The sequence below is a fragment of the Prinia subflava genome, chromosome 7 (assembly GCF_021018805.1).
Source record: "Prinia subflava isolate CZ2003 ecotype Zambia chromosome 7, Cam_Psub_1.2, whole genome shotgun sequence".
Taxonomy (NCBI): domain Eukaryota; kingdom Metazoa; phylum Chordata; class Aves; order Passeriformes; family Cisticolidae; genus Prinia; species Prinia subflava.
This window is the reverse complement of record NC_086253.1, coordinates 3,616,530-3,644,330: the sequence shown is the minus strand read 5'-3', so window position 1 is coordinate 3,644,330 and position 27,801 is coordinate 3,616,530. Positions and strand designations below refer to the sequence as shown.

The 27,801-nt window shown below is 41.6% G+C and overlaps 2 protein-coding genes across 3 annotated transcripts in view; one reads left to right on the top strand and one right to left on the bottom strand.

Annotated features, from left to right (window-relative positions):
- The window catches only part of CTNNA2 (catenin alpha 2), a 464,238-nt gene that overhangs the window by 144,319 nt on the left and 292,118 nt on the right, over positions 1 to 27,801 (bottom strand). The window lies entirely within an intron of this gene.
- On the top strand, positions 12,075 to 16,051 carry LRRTM1 (leucine rich repeat transmembrane neuronal 1). Its single transcript, XM_063401170.1, has one exon. The coding sequence runs from the start codon at positions 14,486 to 14,488 to the stop codon at positions 16,049 to 16,051; it is 1,566 nt and encodes a 521-aa protein (XP_063257240.1). The 5' UTR covers positions 12,075 to 14,485.

The following is a 27,801-nucleotide window of genomic DNA, read 5'->3' as shown; positions in this document are numbered from 1 at the left end:
GCAATATCCATTGTAACATCCACCACTGGCTCCAGGTTTTGATGGGGCCTCTTAGGTGATGTCCCATTTGCAGTCTCTGAGCACAGCACTCAGGGAAAATCCAGTCAGCAGGAAAAAATGGGGATGTGAATGTGCTTGTGAGCCATGCAAGGAACTGTCCTTGGCAAGCACAGAGTAAAACCAAACACCTGTGTGCCCATCATCCGCTAGCAATCGCTTTTAATATCAAACACCTTGGCATTTCAATGCATACCTCAGCCTGAAAAGCAGAATAAACACTCCCAAAATACTGCATTTGTAAATAACACTTGATCGTGTTTTAAAACCAGACCAGCAAAGGGAAAACCAGCAATTTCGGTTTGGGCTCATAAATTAAAGATCTTATTCTAAGTCAATATTTTATTTTATCTGATCATCAACATAAGAAGGATTTAAAAACTAGGAAAAAAACCCACCCTTTTTTTTTTAATTTGTTGAGTTACTGAATTCAGAAATACTTGCTCATACAACTGAGACAGAAATTTTAAGGAAGAAATATTTTTTTGAAGGTGTGTCATGGCTCTGGCTGGGATAGAGTTAATTTTCTAGGGTTTTGGGGTTAGGATGAGAACGGTATTGATAACACACGGATGTTTTACTTATTGCTTGGCAGTGCTCACTCTAAATCAAGACCTTTCCAGTATCCCATGCTCTGCCAGACAGCAAACACATGAAAAACTGGGAGCAAACATGGCCAGGACAGCTGACCCGAGGTGGCCACAGGGACATCCCACACCATGGGACATCAGCCCAGTGAATAAACTGGGAGAGTTGGCTGAGGGGCCAATCCCTGCCTGGGATGGCTGGGCTCAGTCAGTGGGTGATAAACAGTGGCAACGTGCATCACTTGTTATGTTTATTATTATTATTTTTACTATTATCTCTTTGTTTGATGTCCTAATAAAGTGTCTTTACCTCAACCCACAAAGTTTATTATTTTTCCCCAGCTCTCTTTCCCCTCCCAGCCAGCGGGAGTGGGGAAGGTGACAGTGGGTGGCTGTGGTGCTCGGTTCCTGGCCGGGGTTAAACCCCAGCAGCCCTTTGGGGACTGCTTTTCCTTTGCAGGCCGAGGCAGATTTCCCATCCCACATCCTTGTGTCCTGTCCCTGGTCATGTGGGGCAGCCTGGGAATGCTGTGAATATTTATCCTCTCTCCTGAGCAGAGATTTTTACTCCCAATAGCTGAGGTACAGGTGGGGAGTATGTTGAGACCAGGGTGGTGAGCCCTGGCACAGGGTGCCCAGGGAAGCTGTGGCATCCCTGGAAGTGTCCAAGACCAGGCTGGATGGGGTTTGGAGCATACTGGGATAGGGGAAGGTGTCCCTGCCCATGGCAGGGGTTGGAAAGAGATGGACTTTAAGGTCCTTTTCAACACAAACCACTCTGTGATTCCATGATGTGCAATATGGATTATTAAGCAATATCTGGGTTATCCATTGGCAAGGACTTGCAGGAAACAATGGTATTTACTACCCCTCTCAGAAATAGTGTGCTCACACCAGGAGATGTGGGATTTGGATGGCTTTTACCATTAGTTAACTCAGTGCTCTGCTGTGCTCTGTATTTCAGTCAGAAATAACAGGCAATGACCTTTCCCAATGCACAAGACCTTCAGGACACATTCCTAAATCACATCCTCACTGATTTAGGTGCCATTCAATGGGGCTTTAGCAAAGAAACCAGAGATGCACAGTTCAGGTGCAGGGAAGGATCCACAAATGTGTGCTCTGCACTCCCTAGTAAGAGCAACAAGGTCTTCCCAACACTGGAACAGAATTTTTGATCAAGTGCCTGGTGGTGAATTTGAAATACTAGCCTAGAGGCCCCGATGAGACATAATTCATTCCAGAACAAATCCAGCTTCTACATCCATTCCTCTAAAGTCATTATTGACCCAAGGGAAAATGCTGGCCTTAAGCAAGTTTTAATAAAGACTCTGGTGGAGTCGTTTCTGCAGCACTAAATGCGCTAATGAGAAACAAGCCACTTAGCTGCAATAGACCCAGGACCTGTATATAACCTGAAAGTCAGTTTTCTGAGGTTCTTGGGATTCCTTCCAGAGATGAAACAGGCATCCAAAAGAGATTTAATTACCTTGCTCACTAATTTGTTACATAAAAATCAGTCAGGCTTAAATGGACCAATATTCTGCTTGTCCTATATGAGTGTAATTTATTTTAATACTGTTTCTGTGAAGTAAAAATATCCATGGACTAATCAAGTCTGGGTTGAAAATCAAGGTTTTTACTAAACCAATAAAAGTGTGAACATATAAATCTGGCCTTAAACATTGCTCTACTTTAGAACTTTTCTTCAGTTTATTTTAAACAAGAAATGTTTGCATCTGTGACTGTAAGACTTAGTATGAAATAGCAAAATTTCCTACAGGCTGTGGCAGATTGAAATTTTCTTATGGGATTACTGGAAGTTCTCTATGGATGAAGTAGGTAAAAAACCCCTGATAAGTAGCATGTATTAGTTTTAAGTTAGATGTGTAGTTACTTTTTAAAAATAACTGTCCTTCACGCTGTCCCCTTCTAACCATCAACCTCAAAATAAAACCTTGCTAGACACAGTGGAAGTGATTTGAAAATTAAACTACAGTCTTGATAGAGAGAGATGGAGAAAGGACCCTTTGTGTGACTGTTATGATCCTCAGTCTCCATCCCAGGCAGAGCAAGCACAATCTTTTGTGCCTGTGGCTGATGTCTGGCGTTCACTCACAGAGAGATGCTTTATTTCGTGGCTTCAAATTCCACAGGCAAGTACTGAAGTTGGGAAAGTCAGCAGAGGAAAAACCAGAAATAGGCTCCTCTGCACTGGTGCTTTGGTGATACAATTGATGGGAGGGAACAGGAGCACAGCAAAGAGAGGCTGAGTGTGGCAGTGCTTGGGGCAGGAGGGAAACTGGAAAATATTCCCATGGCAAAATCATGCAGTGAACCCCTGGGCCTGCTCCTGCCCTCATCCAAGACAAGCTGTATCCAGGGATATCATTATGCAATTCACAAATTCACAAATTTTTACAGCCCTGATGAAATTTACTCTGTTTACTGTGAACAGGAAAAATAAACAATTCAGCATTAATCAGGGGGAGATACACTTCCTAACCAGACCATCAAACTGAACGCCAGTGTGCTGTACTTGCAGCCAACCCCTTCCTTTATTTCACACAAAAAGAAGTTTGGGGCACTAATCCTTTTTATGAAAACTCCTAAAATATTTTGTGAAGTTATGGGGGAATCAGTGTGTGCTTTATGATCCAGGAGGATTGGCACTTACTGGCCTTTTTTTTTTTTTATCGTCTTTCTTTTCGGTACTGTTCGAGTTGAAATCAGATAGTGTGTGGTAATTTCAATAAAAGTAATATTGACTCATATTTCTGTGCAACTCGCAGCTATTTATATGGACAAGATGCAGGGGAGGGGGGGCGGGGGCACAGAAAATATCACTGGTTTGAATGGAGATGAAATGTCAGGAAGACTGGAGTTGCCATCTACTGGAATGTGCAACGAATGACAACTGCCATGCAAAAATCCCGAATTTCAGGCATTAGTCACAGTAACAATCCAGGTACGTCACACTGGCTCCAGAAAAAAAAAATACACACACAAAAAACCCAATCAAATGTTATAAAGTAAATCTCCAAAGACAAAGAATTATTCTCTGCTCAGCTTTTGAGAAGGCAGGAGATGCACAAGGAGGATCAAACCCATCTTATTTGCCTGCATCTTTTATCCACATTCAGCAATAGATTATATTTATCACTCCTCATCAGAACACTGATAATTGCACTTGCCAGCTTCAAAAGCACAAAAGAATGTCAGAATCTGAAAAGGACAGAATTATAAATTCTTCAAATATGGGCATCTAATCACCACTGCATTTTTAAACCATCACTTTTTAATACAAGATAATATTTAGGAATATCTTCAGCTGATGAAACACAGAAAAACATAACACAAATCTTCTTAGAGCTGCTTATCATCAAAGACAGTTACTCCATATTAATTCTGCTGTTCCAATAATGTGTTGGACCAGTTCATACCAGAAAAAAAGTATTCAATGTGCTTGTAGATGATCTAAAGCAGAATTTTTGTTTCCTATATCCAGGTCTTTCAAAAGAACAATTATTCAGCTAAGAAAGGTCATACAGCAAGTCTTTGCAGCTGGACAGACAGACAAACCAGACCTCTCCAGGGCAGCTCAGAGGAGAAAAGAAAGCAGAAATGTCCTGAAAGTGCTGTGACTGAAATGACACCAGATGAGGAGGAGCCTTGATGCTGGCAGCAGCTACAGCCTGGAAATTCAAGGTGTTTGCATCAACAGATCATGACCCACCTCCCAAGACCAAACCTATACAGCAGGATTTTCTGCAAGCAGTTTAATATTTTCTCCTATTTAGAGAAGATGTTTATTAGTCTCCTAATAAATGGAGAGTATGAAGTGACTGGAGAGAAGTATCTGACATGTGAACTGTGTTATTATGATTAATGGAGTTCATACATAAAGGGTTATTTCTCTGGAAAACGTCAGATTGAATAATTACTGGAATTACTCCCAAAGGGCTTTAGAAAATGTTCTGCCCAGTTTCAAGTCACGTTCTTATCACAGTTTTCTTTTGACTAGAGGGTGATCTTTAATTGCAGTTTTAAGTAAAACAAGTACTGTAAGCAATTCATTAAACATTATGAAAAATGATGTATTTCTTTAACAGTCCTTGAAAGCAGCTTTTACTTTTTACCCTCATCTTTAGGTAATACAGCAAAATCAAATCAATAAATAAAATGGCTTTCTTCTGCCTTTGAAACAAAAAAGCACCCTGTCCCTCTTTCCCTGCACCAGATTAAGTATAGAATATCCTAGAATTGATATATTGGAATATTACTGGCAATATTATTAAGATAAGTAGGGAAGAGATGATAGCATTATTTGGTCTCTTGGATTTCTTAAATCTAATCAGTATTTAATGGATACAACGGTGCCAGAAAACCCAGACAGTTCAGAGAACACAGCTCAGAATCCTCTGAATATGTTTCAGGGAAGTATCCCAAGGTCAGCTCTGCTTTGCAGTGCTGCAGATGCTTCCAACAGCCCTGCAGAGTGAGGGCCAAGGAAAAGCAGACACATCAAAGGATAAACGCTTTATGAACAGATTTCCTTTGGGCTGAAGGTAAAGAAGCTAATGCCACCCAGCTTTATCCCACTGGCACCAGGAAAGCTTCTTCCCACTACATTTACAATTTCTTCTGCTGCTCATGGTTCTCGTGAGCTCCATGAGTTCTGCTGACCTGATGTCAGTGCATGGTCCAAGCTCAGCTGCAAAATTGTCTGCAGAAACCTCAATGTACAGACACCATACCTGGGAGCACTGCAATGCACTGAATTCCTGTCCAACACTTGTTGCCTTGAACATCAGGACTGTGTTGTAATAAAATATTATTATTATAATATTCATTATGGGGGTGTTCAGCCTGGAGAAGGGAAGGCTCCAGGCAGATCTCAGAGCCCCCTTATGTAAAGGGGCTCCAGGAGAGCTGGAGAGAGACTTTGGACAAGGGTGTGGAGTGCCAGGACAAGGGGGAATGGCTTCCGACTGCCAGAGGGCAGGGTTAGATGGGATACTGGGAAGAATAAATCCTTGACTACGAAGCACAGTTTGCCCAGAGAAGCTGTGGCTGCCCCTGGATCCCTGGAAGTGTCCAAGGCCAGGCTGGACAGGGCTTGGAGCAGCCTGGGATGGTGGAAGGTGTCCCTGCCCATGAGATGATCTCTTGAAGGTCCTTTCCAACCCAAAGTGCCTGTGATTGTCTCATCAGGACACAGCAAAAGATAATCCACGCTGGACATCATGCAGGGACATAGGAAGAGACAACACCTCAAATTAAGAACTGGAAACAATAAAACCCAACACAAATCAACAACAGCTCTAGATGTAAGAAGAAATAGGGCGCAAAACAAGCAAAAAACCTGAGATACAACTAAAAAAGAAAAGTGAGGGTCTAGACTTGCTTCCAGGATTGATTTTTAGCATCTCTGGCACTCACTGTTGTGCACTGCTGAATCACCTCTTGTCCCCTACCTGCCATGGGTGCACAAACTCCCAGCCAGCGTTCACAGACCTCACCAAGCGTGAAGGGGGGATCATTCAGGAGTTTCACACCAATGGTTTCCCAAATTTTTAGGATTGCTGCAAGGAACATTACTGATGCAATCATGAGAAGTGAGTATTTGTCCACAGCCGCGTGTGCATCACACAGCATCCACTTTAACACATAAACACCTTTTCATAGACAAAAATATCTGAAAAATGGGGGAAAAACTACAATACATCCTGAGCCATAAGCATTTCACTGATACCAACCTTTGGTTTTGATTTAGAGGCTCTAACTAATAAAGCTTGGCTTTGCACCAAATATGAAGAGGAGAATCAAGTACACTCTTGTCAAATCATAATTAATTTGTACTACCAAAAAAAGAGCAGAACTAAGCCAAGCGTTCTTTAAAAATGGTCTCTGGAATTCAAAACACTCCGTAAAATGTCCTATATCTTGAAAAACAGGATGATATTTTCCTGCCTTTTCAAGTTGATTACGCATCTTTCCACTCATTTAAAATATAAATTGAGTCTTAGGAAACAATCAGCTCTTCATTTTACAGGAATATTAAAGATTCAAAAGTACAGCAGCAGGAGAGGGAATGTGATTATGAAACACAGCTGAAGTGAACCCGAAAGCTTTGTTATTGTTTGCCCCCTGAATCTGCTGCTTCATCTTTAAAAACATATATAATGGCAGGGTAATTTACATTCGTACTACTGTACAGTTTTGAGGATGTATTTGGCATATTCTTTCTAAAACCTTGGAAAATTCAGGATCTTTGGATAAGCTTTTAGAATTTGCTATGACCTTCCATATATTTATTAGGAGTGATGGAGTAACACAAACTTTTGATTACATTGTATGTTTCTTCCTCCTAAGGCACAAAAAGTCTTCAAAATACATTGAAACAAAACCAAACAAGAGCTAGGAATGCATATTTCAAAGACTGCCATTGGATCTCACAAAATTAAATTAGCTGTTGAGCAAAGCTGAGTTTCTAAGATTACACATACACCACACACAAACCTCCTCCACCATATAAACTCTCCGGTAATGCCTTCAGTATTTTTAAGTTGGTTTAAAAAAAGAAGGTCAGGTTATTCTCTTTTTTTTTTTAGAAGGCATGACTATCTTTTTGTTATGCCTTTAAATATGTCCTTCTGAGACTCCTGACCCACGACTATTTCTCTTAGACATTACATCAGTTGCAAATAAAACGTAATGAAACCATAAATATTGCAGGTAGTCAACAAACCATCGTCTTTAGGCTTGCGAAAATCACAATGACTTCTCTCTGAAATATGAGTCTTCAACTTGGTTTCTGCATTATTAATTCTGTCTGTGAGCTAATGATCCAGAGGCCCTCTAATCTCCCTATGAGGTGCAACACACACACAACCAGGATTTCAACGCATTTCATCCTGAATTTTCCCTTCAGAGTGTGGGTATCAATGGAGAAGGAGCATGAAAACAAAATTCCTGCCTTCCTTCTCTGCCACAATTCACAATTCACAAGGCACATACAGCTGAGAATGCCACAGCCTGCCCAAGGTGCCATTGCCTGTTCCCTGTGCGTGCCCTGCTCGATCCAGCTTCTGCTTCCACAATTATGTGACCCAGCCTCTGTTGTCCAGGTCTTCAGTAAATCCAGGAGTCACATCTAAGAACATTCCAAGCTATATTATTTATAGGTAATGTTTTCTGAAAAGCAGAGTTTTTCTGTAGAACAGCCCCCTTGCCTGTACTGACAGGACAAGGGGGAAGTGGATTCAAACTGAAAAAAAGCAGGTTTATGGTAACAAAGAAATTGTTCCCCATGAGAGTGGGGAGGCCCTGGCACAGGGTGCCCAGAGAAGCTGTGGCTGCCCCTGGATCCCTGGAAGTGCCCAAGGCCAGGCTGGACAGGGCTTGGAGCAACCTGGGACAGTGGAAGGTGTCCCTGCCCATGGCAGGGAATGTTACAACATGCTCTTTAAGGTCCCTTCCAAGCTGTTCTCCAATTTTATGATTTATTTTTTTCTGTGGAGTCAGTTCAAATGATGTCCTGTGTGATGGAAGAGGACACAACAGAAATCTTCATTCAATTTCAGAATACCAGCTCCAACTTCATAACTAACCTGCATTGCTAGAAATAATGTATCCACAAAGGCCAGTATGAAGTGTTTTTGTCTTTTCTCATCGTGCTTTAAAATACATTTGGAAATGAGCACAAGAAATGGATTATGAACAACTGGTTGTCTAATGCTGAGAACAGATTTTATGTTCTGGGAAAATATTCCAAGAGCAGTTCATCCTCTTGTAAAAGAGACTTTCCAGAACACTGCCAGGAACAGCTTTTAACTTGCTCATCCTTGCTTTTAATCATCAATTTCATGAATTCCTCTCAATCCTCTATATGTCCAACACTTTGGAAATCTAAAAAGTGCTCACTGCCCCTCAAAGTTACGCCACTGGTACAAAGAATGCAGGGTTTGCATCAGGAGGGCTTTCCCAATGTGCCACCAGTGACTTCTCTAAGTGTGGTGCTACCTGCACCCCCAAGTGAGACCTCACCACTCCCATGCAACACAAGTTATTCTGGAAAAGGACACAAAATGCTGGTAAAACACAGACACATGATGGGTTTAGGGTTATAACCCCTTTGGCTACAGGGGGGATTTTTCACAGTCCTAAACAATCCTGCTCTTCTGTCACTTCATCCGACCTCTTGGTAAGTCTGAGTAAATACACCAACAACCAACCAGGCAACTGAACAAACCCAGGTGCAACACATCCATGGAAGAACAGAACCTTTCACCCAAAATGAGTCTCAAAGCACAAATTAAAGACCGTTTAGCACCAGAGTTTATCAAGAAATAACCCTCACAGATGAACTATCAACAGTAGCAGAGGGCACAGCAGGTGGATTCAAGAGTGTGGATAAGCTGTGGCCCTCTCTGCTTTTAAGAGAATTGGAAATTAATTACAGTCCATTTGCTGGTAACTCCAGAAATGCTTGGGAAGGTCTGCAGATAAACCTTTGGGGAGTGTCTCACTTAGCACTTCAGAAGGTGGAACTAATTGATTTCCAATCAAATATGACCATCTAAAACCTTCACACTTGCTAATCATTGCACTCCCCACCTGCTTCCTCCATGAATTCCAAAGACATTTTTTGGGATATTAATTTGCAAGGGTTAACCAAAACCCAAGGTTAATATTTTCACTTTTCCTGTAAACCAGGAGTTCCACCAACCTGGTGACATGACACCAGCCTTTGCCTAGCCAGGCTGTTCCATGATCTTCATGTGTTGATTAATCACAAAAGGATAATTTTACTTCTTGTCTTTTTCCTATTATCCCTGGACATTCAGAACCAATAACACTGTCAAGAGTTTTGCCATCATGTCCAGAAATCCAAAGGTATTTTCACAGATACTTAAGAGAGTCAGTCATTTTTTAGCTTATTCAAGTAGTCTACAGGTCTAGGGAGATACCAGAATGGAGGAGAGAGTTACTTCATCATCACTTCATCATGCTCTGGATATGTTGTCCTAAAAACTGACATTTCTGCACTGCACTGGCAATTCTGCACAGGGGTCTCTGCTGTCAGTGCATGACCCCCTGCAAGTGAATGTGTTTGATGAGAGTGGAATAACTGCAGTGAGACAGAAAAATGTTTATCACCTTGTCAAAACAATAAGGTCATTTACAAAAGAATATCTGTGATTTAAAGGTAGCCGTAAATCCAATGTGTCTGTCAGGTGCTGTAAGAATTTAATGACATCTGGAGCCACTAGGACTATTTTGGTCAAAATCTTGTATAATGTTACTCATTTTTATATCTACTAAAGCAGACATGTTCTAGAACTGGACTTCTTATCAGCTGAAATCCTAAATTTTATACAGAAGGGGCAGCCAATAAATGTTCAGGATGACCAAGACAGAAATACAAGAGAAATAACAGATTTAGTTTGCTTTATCTTGGGTCATGTCTTTTTTCCCCCTTTTTCTGTTTTTAAATGTTTCCTTTATACCAAATGCCATGGTTCAGCACACTTGAAAATTAAAGACTACCAAAGATTAAGGTTTGAGTCCTTCTATTCACGAGAGGAAATTAAAATCATCACTAAGAGCATCACTTTTTATTATTCTGATATAAACCACTCAGAAAATATCAAAAGGAAGAAACATACTCAATATTTAACAGCTTGTTTTGCCTTTTTGTATTTTGGTGGGGAATTTATTTAAAGATGTGTATATGGGGAGTTACACACCAGCAGCCACATTCTGATCTCACGCACTCTGTCCCAACCCCATCTGTCCTGGATTGCAAATTCAGGTAAGGTAAATATCCAGGCACAAACAGGAAAGGAATATCCAAGGGATTGGCAAGAATTAAATGATTCTGAGGCCAATTAAACTATATGGGACATTTAATGGTTTCATGACTAGATGATCTTAAAGGTCTTTTCCAATTTTGATGATTCTATGATTAATCTGAACACAAAAATGTGTAGAGAAAATACATTGAAAGGTGTTTTTTATTTTTTCAGCCTGAACAATTCTGACCATCACTGCCACTGACTACAATGACTACAAGAAGGAGCCTTCCACCTAAACTTTCTAAAACTTTATTCATGTTGTTCTTCTGTAACCTACTTTACATTGATTTAATCAAGCTCCTTTAAACACATACAAACTTAGTTTGCCATTCTTAAAATGTTTTATAATAGCACATTTAATAAAGCTAATTTAAATCTGCTAATTTATAGAGACTTGCCAGAGGCTTTGAAACTTCAGAAAATGTGTAAACTTAACAGTTCGGCTGTGATAACAGCTCAGACAGTGGAAATTAAACCCTTTGCATGACAATCATCTTCAAAGTGGATCCCTGGTTTGATTGCAAAAAGGGTACATTGCAAAAATGCAGTAGGACACCAATTTACAAAAGATGTTTCAGCTGCCCCAGTTCTTGAATTTGGTCACTACTGTGCCTCAACATCACAGCCTCAAACATACACAGAGGTCTCTCATTTTAAGACTACCTGGATTCTTTTTTGCAACCAAATTATGGACAAGAGCAGAGTTTTTTATTCAACAGCCTTTTGTCAGAGCTCGGAGAGAGTGCACTTAGGGCCATTAATTCTGGGTCCCTAATTCTGGCTGTCAGTCTTCCAGCTGCTGCTCTATAGGTTTGCTGCTGTCTGCTCTAATTCCTGCCTTTGAAAACCAAATGATAATGGATTATATGCCAGAGTGGGAATAGGCACATTGGTTAGGATCCAAGCTGTATCCCAGGTGATAACAAGGAAAGCAGTAAAAAAAAAATATTCAGCTCTTCAGTGATGTATCAGGGAGCCTCATGCCCAGCAGAAGAAGTCTTTATACATAGCTTTTAAATGGTAACTAAGCAATCCTTATCATCATCTGATTTGCAGAAAATGGTAGCTTTCCTTGAAGATATAATTGAAATTTTCAGGGCTACTGTTGAGACCTCTCTCCAGATTTTTACATGAGAGAAGGCATTAAGGCTTTCCCCATGAAGACTTGTAGGGTTGCAGATTTTTAAGGGGCACAGCCTCATTGCTTTTGAAGCTTTTTTCAGTATCTGTTAAGTTCAGGTCATCCTTTATTTTTTTTCCCTCTGCTAATTGCACCAAAATATTCATCAAGGCAATCTGGAATATATTCTTGGATGGGTTTTTTTAGTCTCTCCTGCTTCAATGCTTTTTCTGTCGGTTCTGTCACTGCTTTCCTGCCTGCTTTTGTGTACTGAGAAAGAGAATTAAGGTGTACTGCAACCAGTGGACACTTGCATAAACAGCCTGCTTTGAATAAAACAGCGTGATCTGGGGAGAGGAAAACCACCTTCAGCTCTCCTGCCCAAATGCTAAAACATAGATGAGGTTCATATACTATTAAAGCATCACATTTTTGCTTTGAGACCACTGAAACGCTGGGAAGAGCAAAAAAATGTAAATAAACTGAACAGGGAGCATAAAAGCACATTGATCCCCAGGTTCTGAAGCTGCAATTTAAACGGTTTATATTTGTAATTTATTTAAGACTGTTTCTGGCAAATCCATTAGTAATGAATCTCCTTCACACGTTTTTATTTTTATGCACGAGAGCTTTAAGTTTGCCAGGACTTCTGCAAAGCAACTTTTACTGCATCAAATTACTGCATTCCTTGATTTCTCAGCACATACTCACAGCAGCCACACTCAAACACAACGTTCAGCTTTGCACCAGACACCTCCAAAACAAGGTATTGCTCTTAAATTAACACAGCTGTGAAAAAGAAAGCAAGCACAATGGTTTTGCCCTGTCCCTGCAGCATTTTGCATCCGATGTCTGGTTAAAATCAGCGCGATCCTCCGCGATCCTTGTCTCCTAAATCCGTGGGGAACTTCTTCCTTGGGTATTGATGCAGGATTGGGAGCTGTCAGCTCCGATGGCTCTCACCAGCACACGGGCTCGAGACTCTATTTCATAATAGGAAAAGATGGCCAGCGTTTTCCTGACAGAAGGACCAGGCATTTTTCAGTCAGTAAAAATTACAGAGCTCGTTGATGATGCCTTTCCCATAGAGAACGAGGACTGCAAATTACCAGCAAAGATGATTTTTTTTTTTTTTTTGGGTACACGGAACAAAAAACCAGCACAATCTGCAAAACTTATTAAGTAATGGGGTTTGAAACCCCCTCTTTGCATGCTGCCGACACACTCACATCAACCTATGCATTGATCTTATTCAAAAAGCACAGTCATCTTTATGCTGCTAGAATCTGAGTTCTGTGTGCCGTAGCACACACTGCAAATAAGAAAAAAAAAGAAAAATAAAAGCCTTTAGGAAAGGCTTGTGCTGAACACACAAAATACGCAGGATGGAAAAAGACCAGATGTAATTAAAGCTTATATGAAATGAGACATTCCTATTTGCAGAGCTCTGGCTGCATTTCTATGAGAAAGAATGCACAGAATTTCAAATCATGCTCTATTTAGACAATGTCAGAAGAAAAAAAAAACACATTTTCCCCCCACACACCCCTCAATACCCCACCCGGAGACCAAAAGGCAAATCTCATCATCGGAATTAGAGAGAAAAAGCAATCCAAAGAGACTGGTTTACATATTCCTTCCCAAACCAAGTAATCGAGTCTCTCCCTCTCCCGGCTAATAGCTTATAAATTCAGACTTTAAACAAAAGCATCCGAGGAAAAAAAAAAAAAAAAAAGAGAAAGAATCCTAATTCTCAAGCTTCCTACTTAGCACTGCCTCTCTTTTGATGATTTGTGCTGCTGTGTGTGCGTGCCTGTTTGAGAAATGGCGAGATAGGCTTAAAGTATTTTCCATTTCATCAAAGAGCATATATTACTTTCCTGGTTCGCTCCGATGTTGGTTTTATGCCCACCCCTTTTCAATCTGCCCATGTCTGAGATGCACAGTGCAGGCGTACAATCATGAGCAGCTTACGACACTCAGTGAACACTGGGTGCCTCTGCATGCTCTAGCAACATACTGCTCAGCTGAAGGGAAGGGATTCTTGCTGTCTCTCTCTGCTCTAAGCATCACCTAACAAGCAAAGCGAACAAAGAATGGGAAATAAAGCGACCCTTAGCCGGTCAGTGAATGAATGGTAACCTCTCTCTGGAGTAAAGGTGGTGCCGGGTCCATGGTCGTTTGCAAATGATGGACATTAAACAGATTGACAAATCCTGTGGAGTCGTTAGTAAAGAGTTTGGAGTTTTTTTCACGCCACAGTGTTAACTGCAGAGGAAAGGACAGAGGGAGAAGGAGAAGATCAAGCTCATGTACATAGTTCTGAAACTTGCAGGTCCTAGGAGGCAGCTCAAAAGCTAGCTGGACAAGCCTTTCGCTCGTTGAGCAGAAGCGAAGTGAGACATTGTGAGCTTGCCAGCCTTGCACAACATTGAAAGGGACTGAATTTGTAGCACAGAGGGGTCTTTTTTAGCTCTGCATATAATTAGTCCAAACACAAAGGAAGCAACTGAATGGAGGTTGTCACTCTCTGGAAAAGGGTGGGTAAGACACTTTTTAATTAAATTCTTTCATGAAGAAAGATTTTTTTTTTTCCTTTGCTGCAGCATTTAACATGAACAAAATCACTATCATTTTACCTTTGAATGTCTGTGAACTTTAATGCTGCACAGCTCCTGCATGCTATAAAGTGAAATATTTGCCTCTGTGTTTGTTCTGTTTGCTGTTTTGCTTTGGTTTTCGGGCTTTGTTTCGTTGGTTTGCCTTTTTTGTTTTTTTTTTCCTCCCTCGAATAAAATATGATGTAGAATTTGAAAAGATTCAATGGACATTCTCAAGCATATTTGGAAATATTCTTGCTAATGGATTTCCTTCTTATTGGTCTCTGTTTAAACTGGCTGCTGAGGAAGCCCCCGGGGTTGATATTGTGTACGCTGGGTATCTTTTCTAAAATGCTTCCAGCTGTGAATAGTGGGTGTCCACAGCTCTGTCGGTGTGAGGGCAGGCTTTTGTACTGTGAATCACTGAATCTCACAGAGATGCCTCGCAACCTGTCGGGCATGATGGGCTTGTCTCTGCGGTACAACAGCCTTTCAGAGCTGCATGATGGACAGTTCACAGGGTTAATGCAGCTCACGTGGCTCTATCTGGATCACAATCACATTTGCTCAGTGGAGGGGAATGCCTTTCAAAAATTGCGGCGAGTTAAAGAGCTCACCCTGAGTTCCAACAAAATAACCCAACTGCCCAACACCACTTTCCGCCCCATGCCCAACTTGCGCAGTGTGGATTTATCGTACAACAACCTACAGTCTTTGGAGCCCGACCTGTTCCACGGGCTGAGAAAACTGACAACTTTGCACATGCGGTCGAACGCCATCAAGTTCGTGCCAGTGAGAATTTTTCAGGACTGTCGCAGCCTGAAGTTTCTAGACATAGGATACAATCAGTTAAAGAGCCTGGCTCGAAACTCTTTTGCAGGCTTGTTCAAACTCACTGAGCTGCACCTCGAGCACAATGACTTGGTGAAAGTGAATTTAGCCCATTTTCCCAGGCTCATCTCCCTGCACTCCCTCTGCTTGCGAAGGAATAAAGTTACCATCGTAGTAAACACTTTGGACTGGATATGGCAACTCGAAAAGATGGATCTCTCCGGCAACGAAATCGAATACATCGAACCTCACGTTTTCGAAAGTGTACCTCATCTCAAATCCCTGCAGCTGGACTCCAACCGGCTGACCTACATCGACTCCCGAGTCCTCGACTCCTGGAAGTCCCTCACGAGCATCAGCCTCTCTGCCAACGCCTGGGACTGCAGCCGGAACGTCTGCGCCCTGGCCTCATGGCTGAGCAACTTCCAGGGTCGCTACGACAGCAACCTGCTCTGTGCCACCCCGGACTACGCCCAGGGAGAGGATGTTTTGGACGCCGTGTACGCCTTCCACTTGTGCGAGGACAACGCCGACCCCACGAGCGTCAACACCTTCTCCCCGGTGACCAACAACAGCGAGCAGACGCTGGGCTATGGCTCGGCCACCGCCACCTACGACGCGCCCGAGGGCGACGAGGACCGGACCACGTACGCCGTCACCATCACCATGCCCGGCGAGAACTCCGAGAACGCCGTGCAGATTCACAAGGTGGTGACGGGCACCATGGCACTCATTTTTTCCTTCCTCATCGTGGTTTTGGTGTTGTACGTCTCCTGGAAGTGCTTCCCGGCCGGCTTAAGGCAACTAAGACAGTGCTTTGTCACACAGCGCAGGAAGCAGAAGCAAAAACAGACCATGCACCAAATGGCTGCCATGTCAGCCCAGGAGTATTATGTTGATTACAAACCCAACCACATTGAGGGAGCCCTGGTGATCATTAATGAGTACGGATCTTGTTCCTGTCACCAGCAGCCAGCGAGGGAATGCGAGGTGTGATTTTCCTTTGGGATTTAAACAGTGTGCAACCAAATAACAGTGTGCAGGCAGACAGTGGCACGGGGTGGGGGGGTTGCTGGGCTTTGCTGGTGATTTCTGACGTGCACCCCTGCCCAAGTGGTTTAAGAGGGGCTGTCCGAGAGACTTGATATTTTAGCTTTATCGTGTCTTAAAAACCTTCAGGACAGCCGATCTTAAGGTTTCATATGCTAATACTCCCTTTGAAGATCTGTCAATATTCAGGAATCTGAGAGTGTAAAAAAGGTACCAATTATCGATCTTTTGTAAACTAAGAAAACTGTTTAAAATAAAAACAAATAGCATTTACAGTTTTTACAGACTGGTGTATATTACATGAATGGTTCCCTGTATACAAAAAAAATGCAACAGTTTAACCTCTCTCTCTTCATGCTGAGTGTTGAAATGAAAAGTCGAGGAGCAAAGAAGCCACGTAAAATAGAAAGCTTAAAATGACCCAGGTGGCTTCCCATTGTAATTAGCACACATTCACGTACATCATGTTGCTGAAGATATGAAGCATGACACTGGAATTCTATTTTTGTTAATGTGCTACCTGTAACTGGACAACAAGGAGCCAGAGCACCTCAGAAAGGCTGAAGTTTTGCCCGTGTCCCTAGGACAGGATTTCTGAGGATTTTTAAGTACAGCTCACTTGTTAGTTGCTGTAAGATCCATATAAATTGCATTATAACCCCTAAAAGTATTTTGTATCAAAATTGATAAGATTGCAAAGACTCACTAAAAAAAAGCCAACCAACAAAACCCAAACAAGTGAAACACTGCCAAAATGTGCTCATCAGAATTTTCTTTAATATATATTAAAAAAAAAAGTGCTAAATTTAAGGGCTTTTACTTGCATTTCCCATTTTTATGGTTGTTTTGAGGTGTAAAAAGCAAAGACCTTGTTTTGTGCTCTGTGGTACCATGGTGAACAGGGAAGAGCAAAAGTAATTATTTGGGTCTCAGTGGTGAAACTCAAAAGCAAAATCACTGTCAGGGTAGGACAGAGAGTTTTCAGAGCACCCTTCTGAGTGCTGGAGCAAAGTGCTGGCAAAGCCCAGCTCGTGTCCCTCCCTTTCACCACCAGCCTTCATTAACAAAACAACCCCAAAACCTCTGCAGAGGCTGGAGGCAGATGGACCCTCCTTAGCAAGGACTGAAAAATGGCATTGATGGATATAAGCGGTGATTTCATGATGTAGAATCCCACAGTTGTTTTATCTGACTGCCCCTTAAATAAAGGCTTCCTTTCCTCGTATTTTGGATTTTTCATTCCAGAATGTGAACAAGCAGCCGATTGATCTTTTCACCAGCTCCTCTCGCACTAATTGACGATGAGGGAGTTTTATAACATCAGGGAGAGCATCTTGAAATCTTCCTACAGCATTACATGCAAATAAAATGTTATGGATAATGAACTGGGTGACATTTCTGTTTCTCTATCCTCAGGTTACCACCAAGAGAGGAACAATTCCAAAATCTTACATGTATTTTAATGTAACACAGGGTTTTTTTTTTCCTTTTCCATTGCATTAAAGTGCTACCTACTTTTAGAAGGGTATAGCAGGCTTATAAAGCAGAAAATAGGCACAGAAGAAATAATTTGTTTTCTTGCATAGCAGGTTTTAGCCATTAATTTTAAATGTAAAGAGTGAATTTATTTTTTTTATGACTGAAGCTGTTTTTAAGGAGTCAGAAGTTGTTTTCCTCTATTTGGTACATCTCTGTGTATTATAAAACATGAAAATAGCCTCTTAATCAAAATTTTTACTCAGTGAGACTATAATGTCATCTGTGAAAGCAATGAGATTATGTAGTGGGAGAGGACAGCTTCACGGAAAATTTAATGAAAATCAACTGCTTTTTTTCCCCTAAAGCCTCTGCAAATTCACCCACAGCTTCCAAACAAGCAAGCACTGTTAAAGCCAGGCTTTTCTCTCCTTAAACAAATGCACATTTCTCTCTCTGTGCCTCAAGCCCACAAGGGCCTGATTCCTCCTAAAACTCCCCAGTGACCTGAGGGTTGAGTGTCCATGGACAAACCTAACAGGAGGGACAGAGGGAAGGTCCAGAGCCCCTTGTCTCTTTGGGTTCCTGACCATGTTTGAAGCAAAAGCACTTTATGCCACGCTAGCTGAGGGCCCAGCTATATTTATTTTCCCCATTAAACCCTTCTCTGAAATCAATAGGGAATTAACTGTGAAAAATTTGCTCTCTAACTTTGGACTGGGCTACGTGTTCCCCAAGCCCCCAGGCAGCACTTGGTTACAGGCACTAGCCAGGAAGCTTCCCAAATCAACCCAGGTTGTTAAAATACTGTCTGCATATGGTAAAATGAAATATGGACTGGCTTTATTTTGATAATGACCCCCTGTTGCTATCAGGAAACGTGCTGGTGCAGTCATGGTGAACCTGAGACAAGCCTGATACCAACGATCATCCTGTGGTTGTATTTCCGTGTATTTTTAGCATTTTTGTGGGTTGTATTTCAAACACTCGAGTGATTGCACCCCTCTGGAGTTATCCCTGCTGTTTGTTGGTGTTAGCAACTTCCAGCTACGTTTGCAAAGACGTGAGCAGTTCTGCCTTTGGGATTGATTCTGCTCTGTGCTCCATGCATCTCGCACTGACAGCCTGAGTAAAATGAAGAGAGCGTTTTCCTTTGAAGGTGCAGTGACTCCTTGAGTGAGAGCTGATTGGGGTTTGCCTGTTGCCTCTTCTCCTGGAGAGAGGTGATGCCCACCAATGACTTGCCACCCTGAGCAGGATGATGGATGGATCCCTCCATGGAGAGCACAGCACTTATTAAAGGATGCATTTCAAAATCCTCCTGCAGAAATCTTTACTAAGGGTAATCCCTCCTAGAGACAACCTCCTGGTGAGCCCCAGAGGATTTCTGGAGATCTTGACACCCTCTGAATATTTACTGGAGAAAGGAGGGTGTCACTGCTGTTACATGGCATGAAGGCACTCCACAGGGTGCCTACATCCAGGCTGAAAGTTTACATGAAATATATGTGGGTAATAAAGAAATAAAAGAGCCTGTATGTCATCTCAATCCAGCTATTGCAAATCTAGTTATTCATCCTGCTCCAGGCTACTTGCATTGGTGTATATGAGAGTTATTATATTTGTACTGCCTTTAGAGCAACTGCAGGGACAAATTTTCCCTAGTTCTTTCTTCTAAATTCCATGTTCAACAACTGCCCAGAGATAAGTTATTCCCTCTCTTTTGATGCCTTTATTCTGGCCTGTTAAATGGCTCTAAAATCAAAAGGAAGGAAAAAAAGAGAAAAATATGCTTTTGGGGTGAGTTGTGAACAGTGTTTTGTCCATGAAATGCTTGGGGAATATCAAAGGAAGGGAAATATTTTAAATATTCCCTTTTTGATGTTCCACTTAATAGGACTAATCTCCCTTTTATAATTAGGTAATTAACATTATTTTTTTATATGTTTCACTGTCTTTTTGCACACAAGACAGGGTGAAAGGCAAGCAAAAGCACTACCTTTCCTGAAGCTGGTTAACAGTAGCAGTGTCACAGATCTCTAATATGATTCTAACATCAATGCCCACTCACAGTGCACCCAGTGCTGAAGGAACTGTTGCTATGTATGCTTTGAATGTATATAAGGGATGATTTATTTTCCTTTCTGCCTATTTTTTTTCCCTTCCTTTCTGTACTACTTTAAAGAAAAAAAAATTATATGAAACCACAGAATCAATGCTAATGTACCACATTCTGTTTCTGGCCTGAAAATATAAAATACAAAGACGTTCTGTTAAAGCTGCCAATTCCCTCCTTTGCCAGGTCTGGGTGCTGCAGGGGGTGAGCCCAAGGGAGGACCCATCCCCTGTGGTCACAGCAAGGGTGCTCTGCACCAGGCTGACACAGCCCCCTGCACACCTGGGCCACAGAGAGACCATCCCCAAGGATATTTTTGTCTGCTTTTATAGATTCTGTATGTTTTCCTGGCTAAGGCATTGAGGGGTAATTGAAACGAGTCTGTTTGATGATAAAACCCACGAACAACCCTGATTTGCTTTTGAGATGGACTGCGTTTGTTCCTTGTGTGAGTCTCATTCTGCACGAGCTGCACAAGGACTCTCCGAGCCCCCCTTCCTCCCCCTCCAGCTTCTACAGTGGTATTCAGAATGGCAAAAAAAGGAGTGTTTAATGAGGAAGCTCGTTTCTAGTGCTATTATAATAATAATAGCACTGATAATAATGAAATTAAGAGGAGACAAAAGATAAGAGGAAAGACTGGAGTAATGGCAACCAAATCAGGGTGTTCCTGGATCCCTCTGCCTTTTCCTTTTGTAAGGATGGTTGACTTAAAGAAGAAGCACGGATGAAAAACCAAGACCGAGGGTGGGTGGAGAAAGCAGTTTTAAAAACTGTGCAAGCAGGGATGAAACAGCTTCTGCAAAGGAGGGTACAACGCTAAATAGCTCCATTGAGCAGCAGAGAGAAAAGGAAGGGGTGAAGGGACGGGATGAAAGGGAAGATGAGAGCTGCTGAGACGGCAAGGGGCACACATGGGAAAGGAGATTTTTCCGTGCCTTCCCCTCCCACGCTGGGGCTGTGGCAAGGACAGCAGCAGGGAGGTGAAGGAAGATGCCCAGCATGGGAGGGAGGCAGGGCGGCCGCGCTTTCCCGGCACACGTGCCCGCAGCGCCGTCATTTCCTCCGCCAGCGCCGCTCCCTGCGAGCGCAGCCTGCCCCTCATCCATCACCGCACCCTGCCCGCCCAGCTCCTGCCCTGTGCCTCTGCCCTCCTAGTGGCAGTGCACCACAGACTTGCTGCAAAATCGGATTTTTTTTTAAATTTTTTTTTTAATTTTTTTTTTTTTTTTAATTTTTATTTTTATTTTTTTTACGAAGCCCCTCATCCAGAGGGATGCGTGATGTCGAGCTGCTGCGGATCCTCCTGCTCAGTATATCTACACTCCCAGTCAGCTTTCACATTCCCCTCTCTAATCACAAACACATCGGAGATGTTTTTTTGCTGTGTTCAATTTACCATTATGTACCAAGGTTATGCTTTTCCTTGACCCGCTCAACCCAGCCTAACATTAACAAATTGAGCATTTATGAGGGTTTCTTTCCAAGCATGAAGTTGATTAGGAATTTAGGAAATGCTGGTGATTTAAAGATTAACCTTTCATATAATTAGTGACATAAACCAGAGCTATTAAGGTATTAGAAACAACTATTCCGAGCATATTCTACATTAAAAAAAAATCATATTTGGAGCCATGAGAAAGACTTTCCATACCAGCCAATTTTTTTAATTATTTTTTTTTAACAGCAAAAGAAAAACCTGGTGAAAGGAAAGGAGTAAGCACTGCCTACCTCTAAAGTTATGGGGAGGAAAGCAAAGCTATAAAAATAATACAGAAACCAAGCAACAGTCTTCTGCTGGCAAGACACGGCTTGTAATTGGGTGGGTGGCTGTGAAGAGCTGAGATGAATGCTGCAGAGCACTGTAATTTTATTGCACCCTGTCTGCTCTGAAGTGAACATATTCCCAATGAAATCTGTATTTCCGTGAGAACAGGCTAAATTTTTGTGCGTGTGCTGGGTTTTTTTATTTTTTTATTTTTTTTTATAAAGATCACTTGTTGGCATTCAGGCACAATTCTTGAGGCGTTAAAGCAATTACTGTTCTTACTGGGGTGATAGCTGGGGAGACAGTCCAAGAGAAGAGGCTGCACTGAAAAGAGTTCGAGCTCCAAGTCCCAGATTTGCATCACAAGAGAAGAAATTCAGCTGAAAACAAACACCAGCTTTTCACCTTTTCCTCCACCTAAAAATCCAAATAAGCTGATAAAAATCAGGGCTAGGTGGCAGTGGCTGAAGGATTGATACTATGCACAGCTGTGCTTGGCAAACAGCACCTACTGCGAAGGCACTTTTATTTTAAATTATTTCCCTGCTCTCATGTTCCTCACATCCTCATCACACAGTAACTAGTGCCAGAAAGATGTCTTTCAGCACGGGTGCTATGGGAACATGACCAATTCCCTTCAATTTCTGAGCTAACAAAGACTAAATCCAAGATTTCGAAGGCAATAGGTAAGTAGGAAAATCTACTTCATCACTGAATTATCACTTGTAGCACAGCAGATTTCTCTGACTGACGTGATTAGACACTAAGCCCAGTCATTCATTTATTACCAGCTTTAATCTGGCCCTTTTTTGCTGATGTGTCTTTCTCCTAAGAGCAAAACAGAGCACGGCACAGAGAGAGCGTTGAAAATTGTATTTTGGGTAAAACCTAAGATTTTAAAAAAACTATGCATGGACACATCAAATTGATTTCAGGGCTGATCCAGTGAAAAAAAATGCAGCTTCTGTACAGCAGATCTTCTGTAGCAGCACACCTCTGTACCCTAGTGGTTACAGTCAGGTATGAACAAACATCCTCCTGAGGGCTGGGCAACTCAAACTGAAAACATTTCTGAATACCTTTCAAAATATATACTTTACCTCTAATTTTTAACCCTTCTTACCATTTCTCACATTTTTCATCCCCAGAGCCTCACAGGCAAGGTGAATCAAAAAACAAGAGGGGGAGGAGGAAGAGGAGAGCCCCCAAAATCCCCAAATAAGCTGCAAGAACAGTCCACAGCTATTGAATTCCTGAGGTTTTGAGTCTTTTCACAACTGCCAGCCCTTTGAAACACATCTGCCATCAACCCTCTTTGCAGGATGAGAGGTAAAGGGAGCTCCCAGGAGTAAACCTGGATCTGTCTCTGTGGTCCAGTGCCTCTCTGACAGCCTGGCTTGCTCACACAGCCTGGTAAATATTAAAGAATGTAAACAATAATGAGATAAACCATCTAGGATTTTTTTCCTCACCTATTTTTTTTTTTTTTAAACTTGGCTCCATAATAAAGCTTATCTTGACAGAAAATCTGCTTTTCTGAGCCACATTATTTCCCAACGCAATTTTTTTCCACAGCAAACAGAAATTTGTGGCTGCCACTCAAAGGTTTGCAGTCCTCGTGCTAAAGAGGCCACTGGATGTCAAATGTTTACCTTAATTCCATGTAAATATCACCCCATATTGGACATTTTGTGTTTCTTTACCAGCAAATTCAGCTGCCTCCACCTTCACAAACATTCCCCTTCCCAAACAGCCCAGAACCCGCTGCTCCTGTCAGATCAAATTCCCAAACCACAACTGGATGCCATGAATTTATTATGTAATTGCTGTAGTCTAATAAATTGGACGTGATGAAGAATCCTATGGCCTGAAAGATGAAGAAATCATGGAGACAGCAAACAAGCAGGAGGAATGCAGCTGACATTGTCTCCCTGGGGATAACCCACAAAACAAAATCGTTGTGTGGGACAGTGCCTGAGGAAGGTGGAAGGGACAGAGCAGCAGCTGAAAGAAAAAGGGGGATTAAATGGGATGGAGGAAATCCCTGCTAAAAAAGAGAGGGGAAAATTGTAAAGGGGACAGTGCCCATGACAGATTAATCAGAAAGAGATTTCGATGATAACCAACACAGCTGATCCTCACCAGGGGATAACAAAGCTCTGTGGTGATTTTGGATGGCAAAACGAGCCTGTATAAACCTACATCTGCAGTGGGAAACAGAAATCCACCAAGCCCCAGAGAGCTGAATGAACCCTGGGCTTATTGCTCTGTCCATCCTGCCCTTGTCATGGGGAGATTTTTAAAAGTTTCTGCTTTTTTATTGCTGCCATGCACAGAACTGAACCCACGGAGATTGTGCTTTTGCCTCATGCTAAGCCAAAAGTTGTTTTCTTGATGGGTGGCACTTCTAGACTGAAGCAAACCTTCCTATTTTGCTTTGTGTGTCTATTCCTCTGATTCTAGCAACTGTTGGGAATTACATTAGGTTATTTGGGAATTACATTAGGTTATTTGGGAATTACATTAGGGTATTCTACTGGCAGAATGAAGAACTTCCCAAAAAGTTCCCTGAGCAGTTTTATGAAGTTACACTGAATATCTTTCCTAATAAGAGGAGCTGAAAACTTTTTTCCCCCCTTGGTTCTCTTTTCCCACCATGTAGGATGCTCCAGCCCCAATCTGTCACTTCTCATTAGCTCAGGAGTGGAGCTATGGCTGTTAATGAACACCCTTAATGAGGATTTGATAGTAAGTCCTGGAAAATCAAACTTGAAACAAACAAGCTAAAATCTGTGTCAGATCTATTGTTTGTAGGTACTAGAAACTGGGAAATGAAGGACTGTAAAAAGCACTAGAGCATTTAAAGCAACTAAAGTCCAAATATTTTGACTTTTGAAGAGCTTTTGACAAGATACTCAGTTTCCCATAAATAAGAAAAGCTCCATTGTCATAGAAAACTAGGTAGGAACTCAAAAATACAGTGGCCTTTTACTGATACAGGGAAAAAATGGAGCACAGTGTGGTCCCAGGTCTGGCACTGCTGAATCATCTCAGCTGTGATCAGGAAATAGATGGAAGTTTTCAAATGACAGATTATTTATATTGTGAAAAATAATGAAAATCGTGTGGATGTGCAAAGGGACCTCCCAGGGCTGAAGCTTATATAAGTTGTGATGGATGAAATTCTGAATTGTCAAATACAAAGCAAAAGACAAGATCTAAAGGAAACTGTTCATCCGTGCCTGGGTGATGTAAGTTATAGGCAACAATTGGACAACTGCCTTCCAGGGAATTGCATTAAAATCTCTGCCCAGTGTGCAGAGAGGGGGAAAAAAAAGAGGGAAAAAAGAAAAGTGGAATAACATCTCAAATGGAACAGCTCTCAAGAAATTAAATAGCGCGATATAAATCACTCCTATGGCTTCAGCTAGAAAATTCTGTTAGGGCCAAGTTAGAAAAGGATCTGAGTGCTAGATAAGGATAAACTCCTGGCAGGTAAAAGGATGGATGATTGGGGAAGGATAAACTCCTGGCAGGTAAAAGGATGGATGATTGGGGAAGGATAAACTCCTGGCAGGTAAAAGGATGGATGATTGGGGAAAGTTTAGGAGGAGGGAGGAGAAAAAATCGGACCTACAACTACAGCGGAGAGCAAAACGCGGACCCACCCCCCCTCTAGCGGCCAGTCCCCGGCGGCTCTGCAGAAACCACCCAAAAACTGGGCAGCGATTTAAAACAACCACACACCCATCGCTTTTCACTCCCCGTTCCATTTTATGTTGTTTCTCCATATATTATTATTATTTGCTATTCCTCATTAAACCGCCTGCCGCACTCCTGTGTTGTTTCTTGTCATTACTCAGTGCACAAGCTGTTGTGCAGATGGATTTATTTATTTTTCTTTTCCTACCTGCCTGCGAGAAGAGGGTGCAGAGTGTGACAGGGGCCACACAGCCCCTGGCATCAGGGACAATCGTCAAATTAAAAAACAAAGTTTGGAACGCACTGTACAAGACATCAACCAGGCAAAAATAAGGCATTAAAACCAAGAAACAGGTGTGCAGAAATAGGAACATGGAACTGATTTGGTACACACATCCCTAAAACTTTTTTTTTTTTAGATTAAAAAATATACTTTTTAATGAACAGCCTCTGGGACAGGGTATATCATGCAGTGGAAATAGGGTTTGTTTAATTTCTTACTCATGGACCAGTCACTGAATTTCTGTGTTTCCAACCAGCCTGCACACCTAGGGAAACTGAGGCTGGGTGAACCCTTCCCGTGCCCACATTCTGAACACACACAGGCAATTCTTGGTCACTTCTTCCTCTCTCTTCTGCAGGACATGCACTAAAACTGGAAGAATCCCCATTTTTGCGATTTTTTCCAAACAATTCAATATATCAGACCATTTTCTGCCGCTGTTCTTTAACAGCAGGAGCTCAGCCCCCTCTCTGGTTGAGGAAACACCAAACACTTGGTCAGAACCGCGTGTTTTGTTCAACTCACACATTCTAATCCCCAAAAAAGAAGAAGGAAACAGAGGAAACCTGGAGCAGAAGTGAAAATCCTTCAGCTGCATCCACTGCATCCTCAAGCGAATTCATTCCACTGTACCAGGCTATGCTCAGGGGGCAGATGAGAAGTCACAAGGAGTTAAATTTGCCTCTTGTAAAAATCTTTCCATCACTTCAATTTCCTCAATCCCTGCTTCAAAGGCCACCCTTAGCAGTGATTTTAGCATGCAGCAGGTAAATTTATGTATTTGATAGGGAGAAACATTAACCCTTTCTACAGGTAGATTTACTAAGAAATGGCCTAAGAATGTATTTTTAATTAAGGCTTGTAAGACACTATGCACTCTTGTGTGCATTTTAATAATTCAACAGGGCTGCTGCCCTTCTATAAATTATTCTGAAATTACCTGTTGATTATCTAAGATGGTGCCTTGTTCTATCCTACGGTGGCTCAGATGTTGTTCAGAGCACCCTTAATTTAATTTGAATAATTAATTTGTTCAACTGAATCTGAAGAATACAATCACAAACAAGGCACATTTTGACTTCTCACATCTTAAATTTCAAGAACAAACCCATATTCAATGTGTCTTGATAATGTGAGCTTGTTAAAAATAGTCAGACAACAGATTATTCAAAAGATTTGTATATAATGATGTAGGCAATTTGCTCTTCCATTACCAAATTAATTCATTAGTGGCTGCAATCAGGGCAAGTTTGACAGTCCATTTCTTAGTGCTGCCATTCCAGACAACTCTTTTATTCGTTTTATGCCCTCTGTCAAGAGCGATTCAAAAATGAGAATGTAAGAAACTGCACAGACAATTTAAAAAAAATAACAAAAGGCGCTCGAGCACTCTGGGGACGGGCACAAGCATCAGGAAGTTTCCAGGGAATCCTAAAGAAAGTGGAATCTCTGCTCCATAAGGAAAGAAATCCAGGTGACCCATGACATCTGTGTTTCCATCAATACTTACAGAAAATCCTGGACATGTTTCTGATACTTACAGAAAGGATTACAAGTGACAGATTTGAGTGTTTGGCTGAGCACCTCACACTGGGTGGGGATTTTTTTACCCACTGGGTTATACAATATTAAACTCAGTTTTATACAAGAAATTCATATTTTCATCCATACAACTTCTCCATCTTACTGTGCCAGATTTTTTTTCCTATATTCCTCCTTACAGCTGACAAAAGTCAAACCCTAATTTTTATAGGGCCATGAGTCTCCAGACATTGAAAAAAAGGAGCTTCTTCAGAATGGCAGCCAGGTGTAACCTGTGATTTTCCCAGTATCTCGTTACTGATGAAGTTACAGGTTCCAGACTAATTTGTCACTTATTAACTAACAATAACATTTTTTCGTTGTAGATAATACATTTTATGGAGTAGCAGAAGCAGTTTTTAGTATTAAAGTTCTCTCAAAGGCTTTACCCAATATCTGCCACAATTAAAACAAAACAAAACACAAACTAAAAAACCCACAGAAAACTAAAACCCAGAAAACATTTAATCATCATTTCAATGACAGATGATTTTTCCTTTCTATTAAATGAAATCTTAAAAGCCATTTAATTAAACTGAACAATAGCTGAATTACTTTAACCACTCTAAGAATTAAAGCTATGGATGCTCTCTCCCCAGACTCTGAAACCTGGCATGCCAACCATTTACCACAAAGGAAAATAATTTACCACTCTAGGAAAGCAAATTATTCTGAGCAGCCTTTTCATGTTCTCAAATAATATCCCCCTTCAACAACTTCAATTATTTGCATTTTCAACCACTTTTTTTTTATCTTTCTGTAGCATTCAG

Bases quoted from the DNA above. Each gene is read 5' to 3' on its own strand.
- LRRTM1 (XM_063401170.1), top strand. From the start codon at position 14,486: ATGGATTTCCTTCTTATTGGTCTCTGTTTAAACTGGCTGCTGAGGAAG.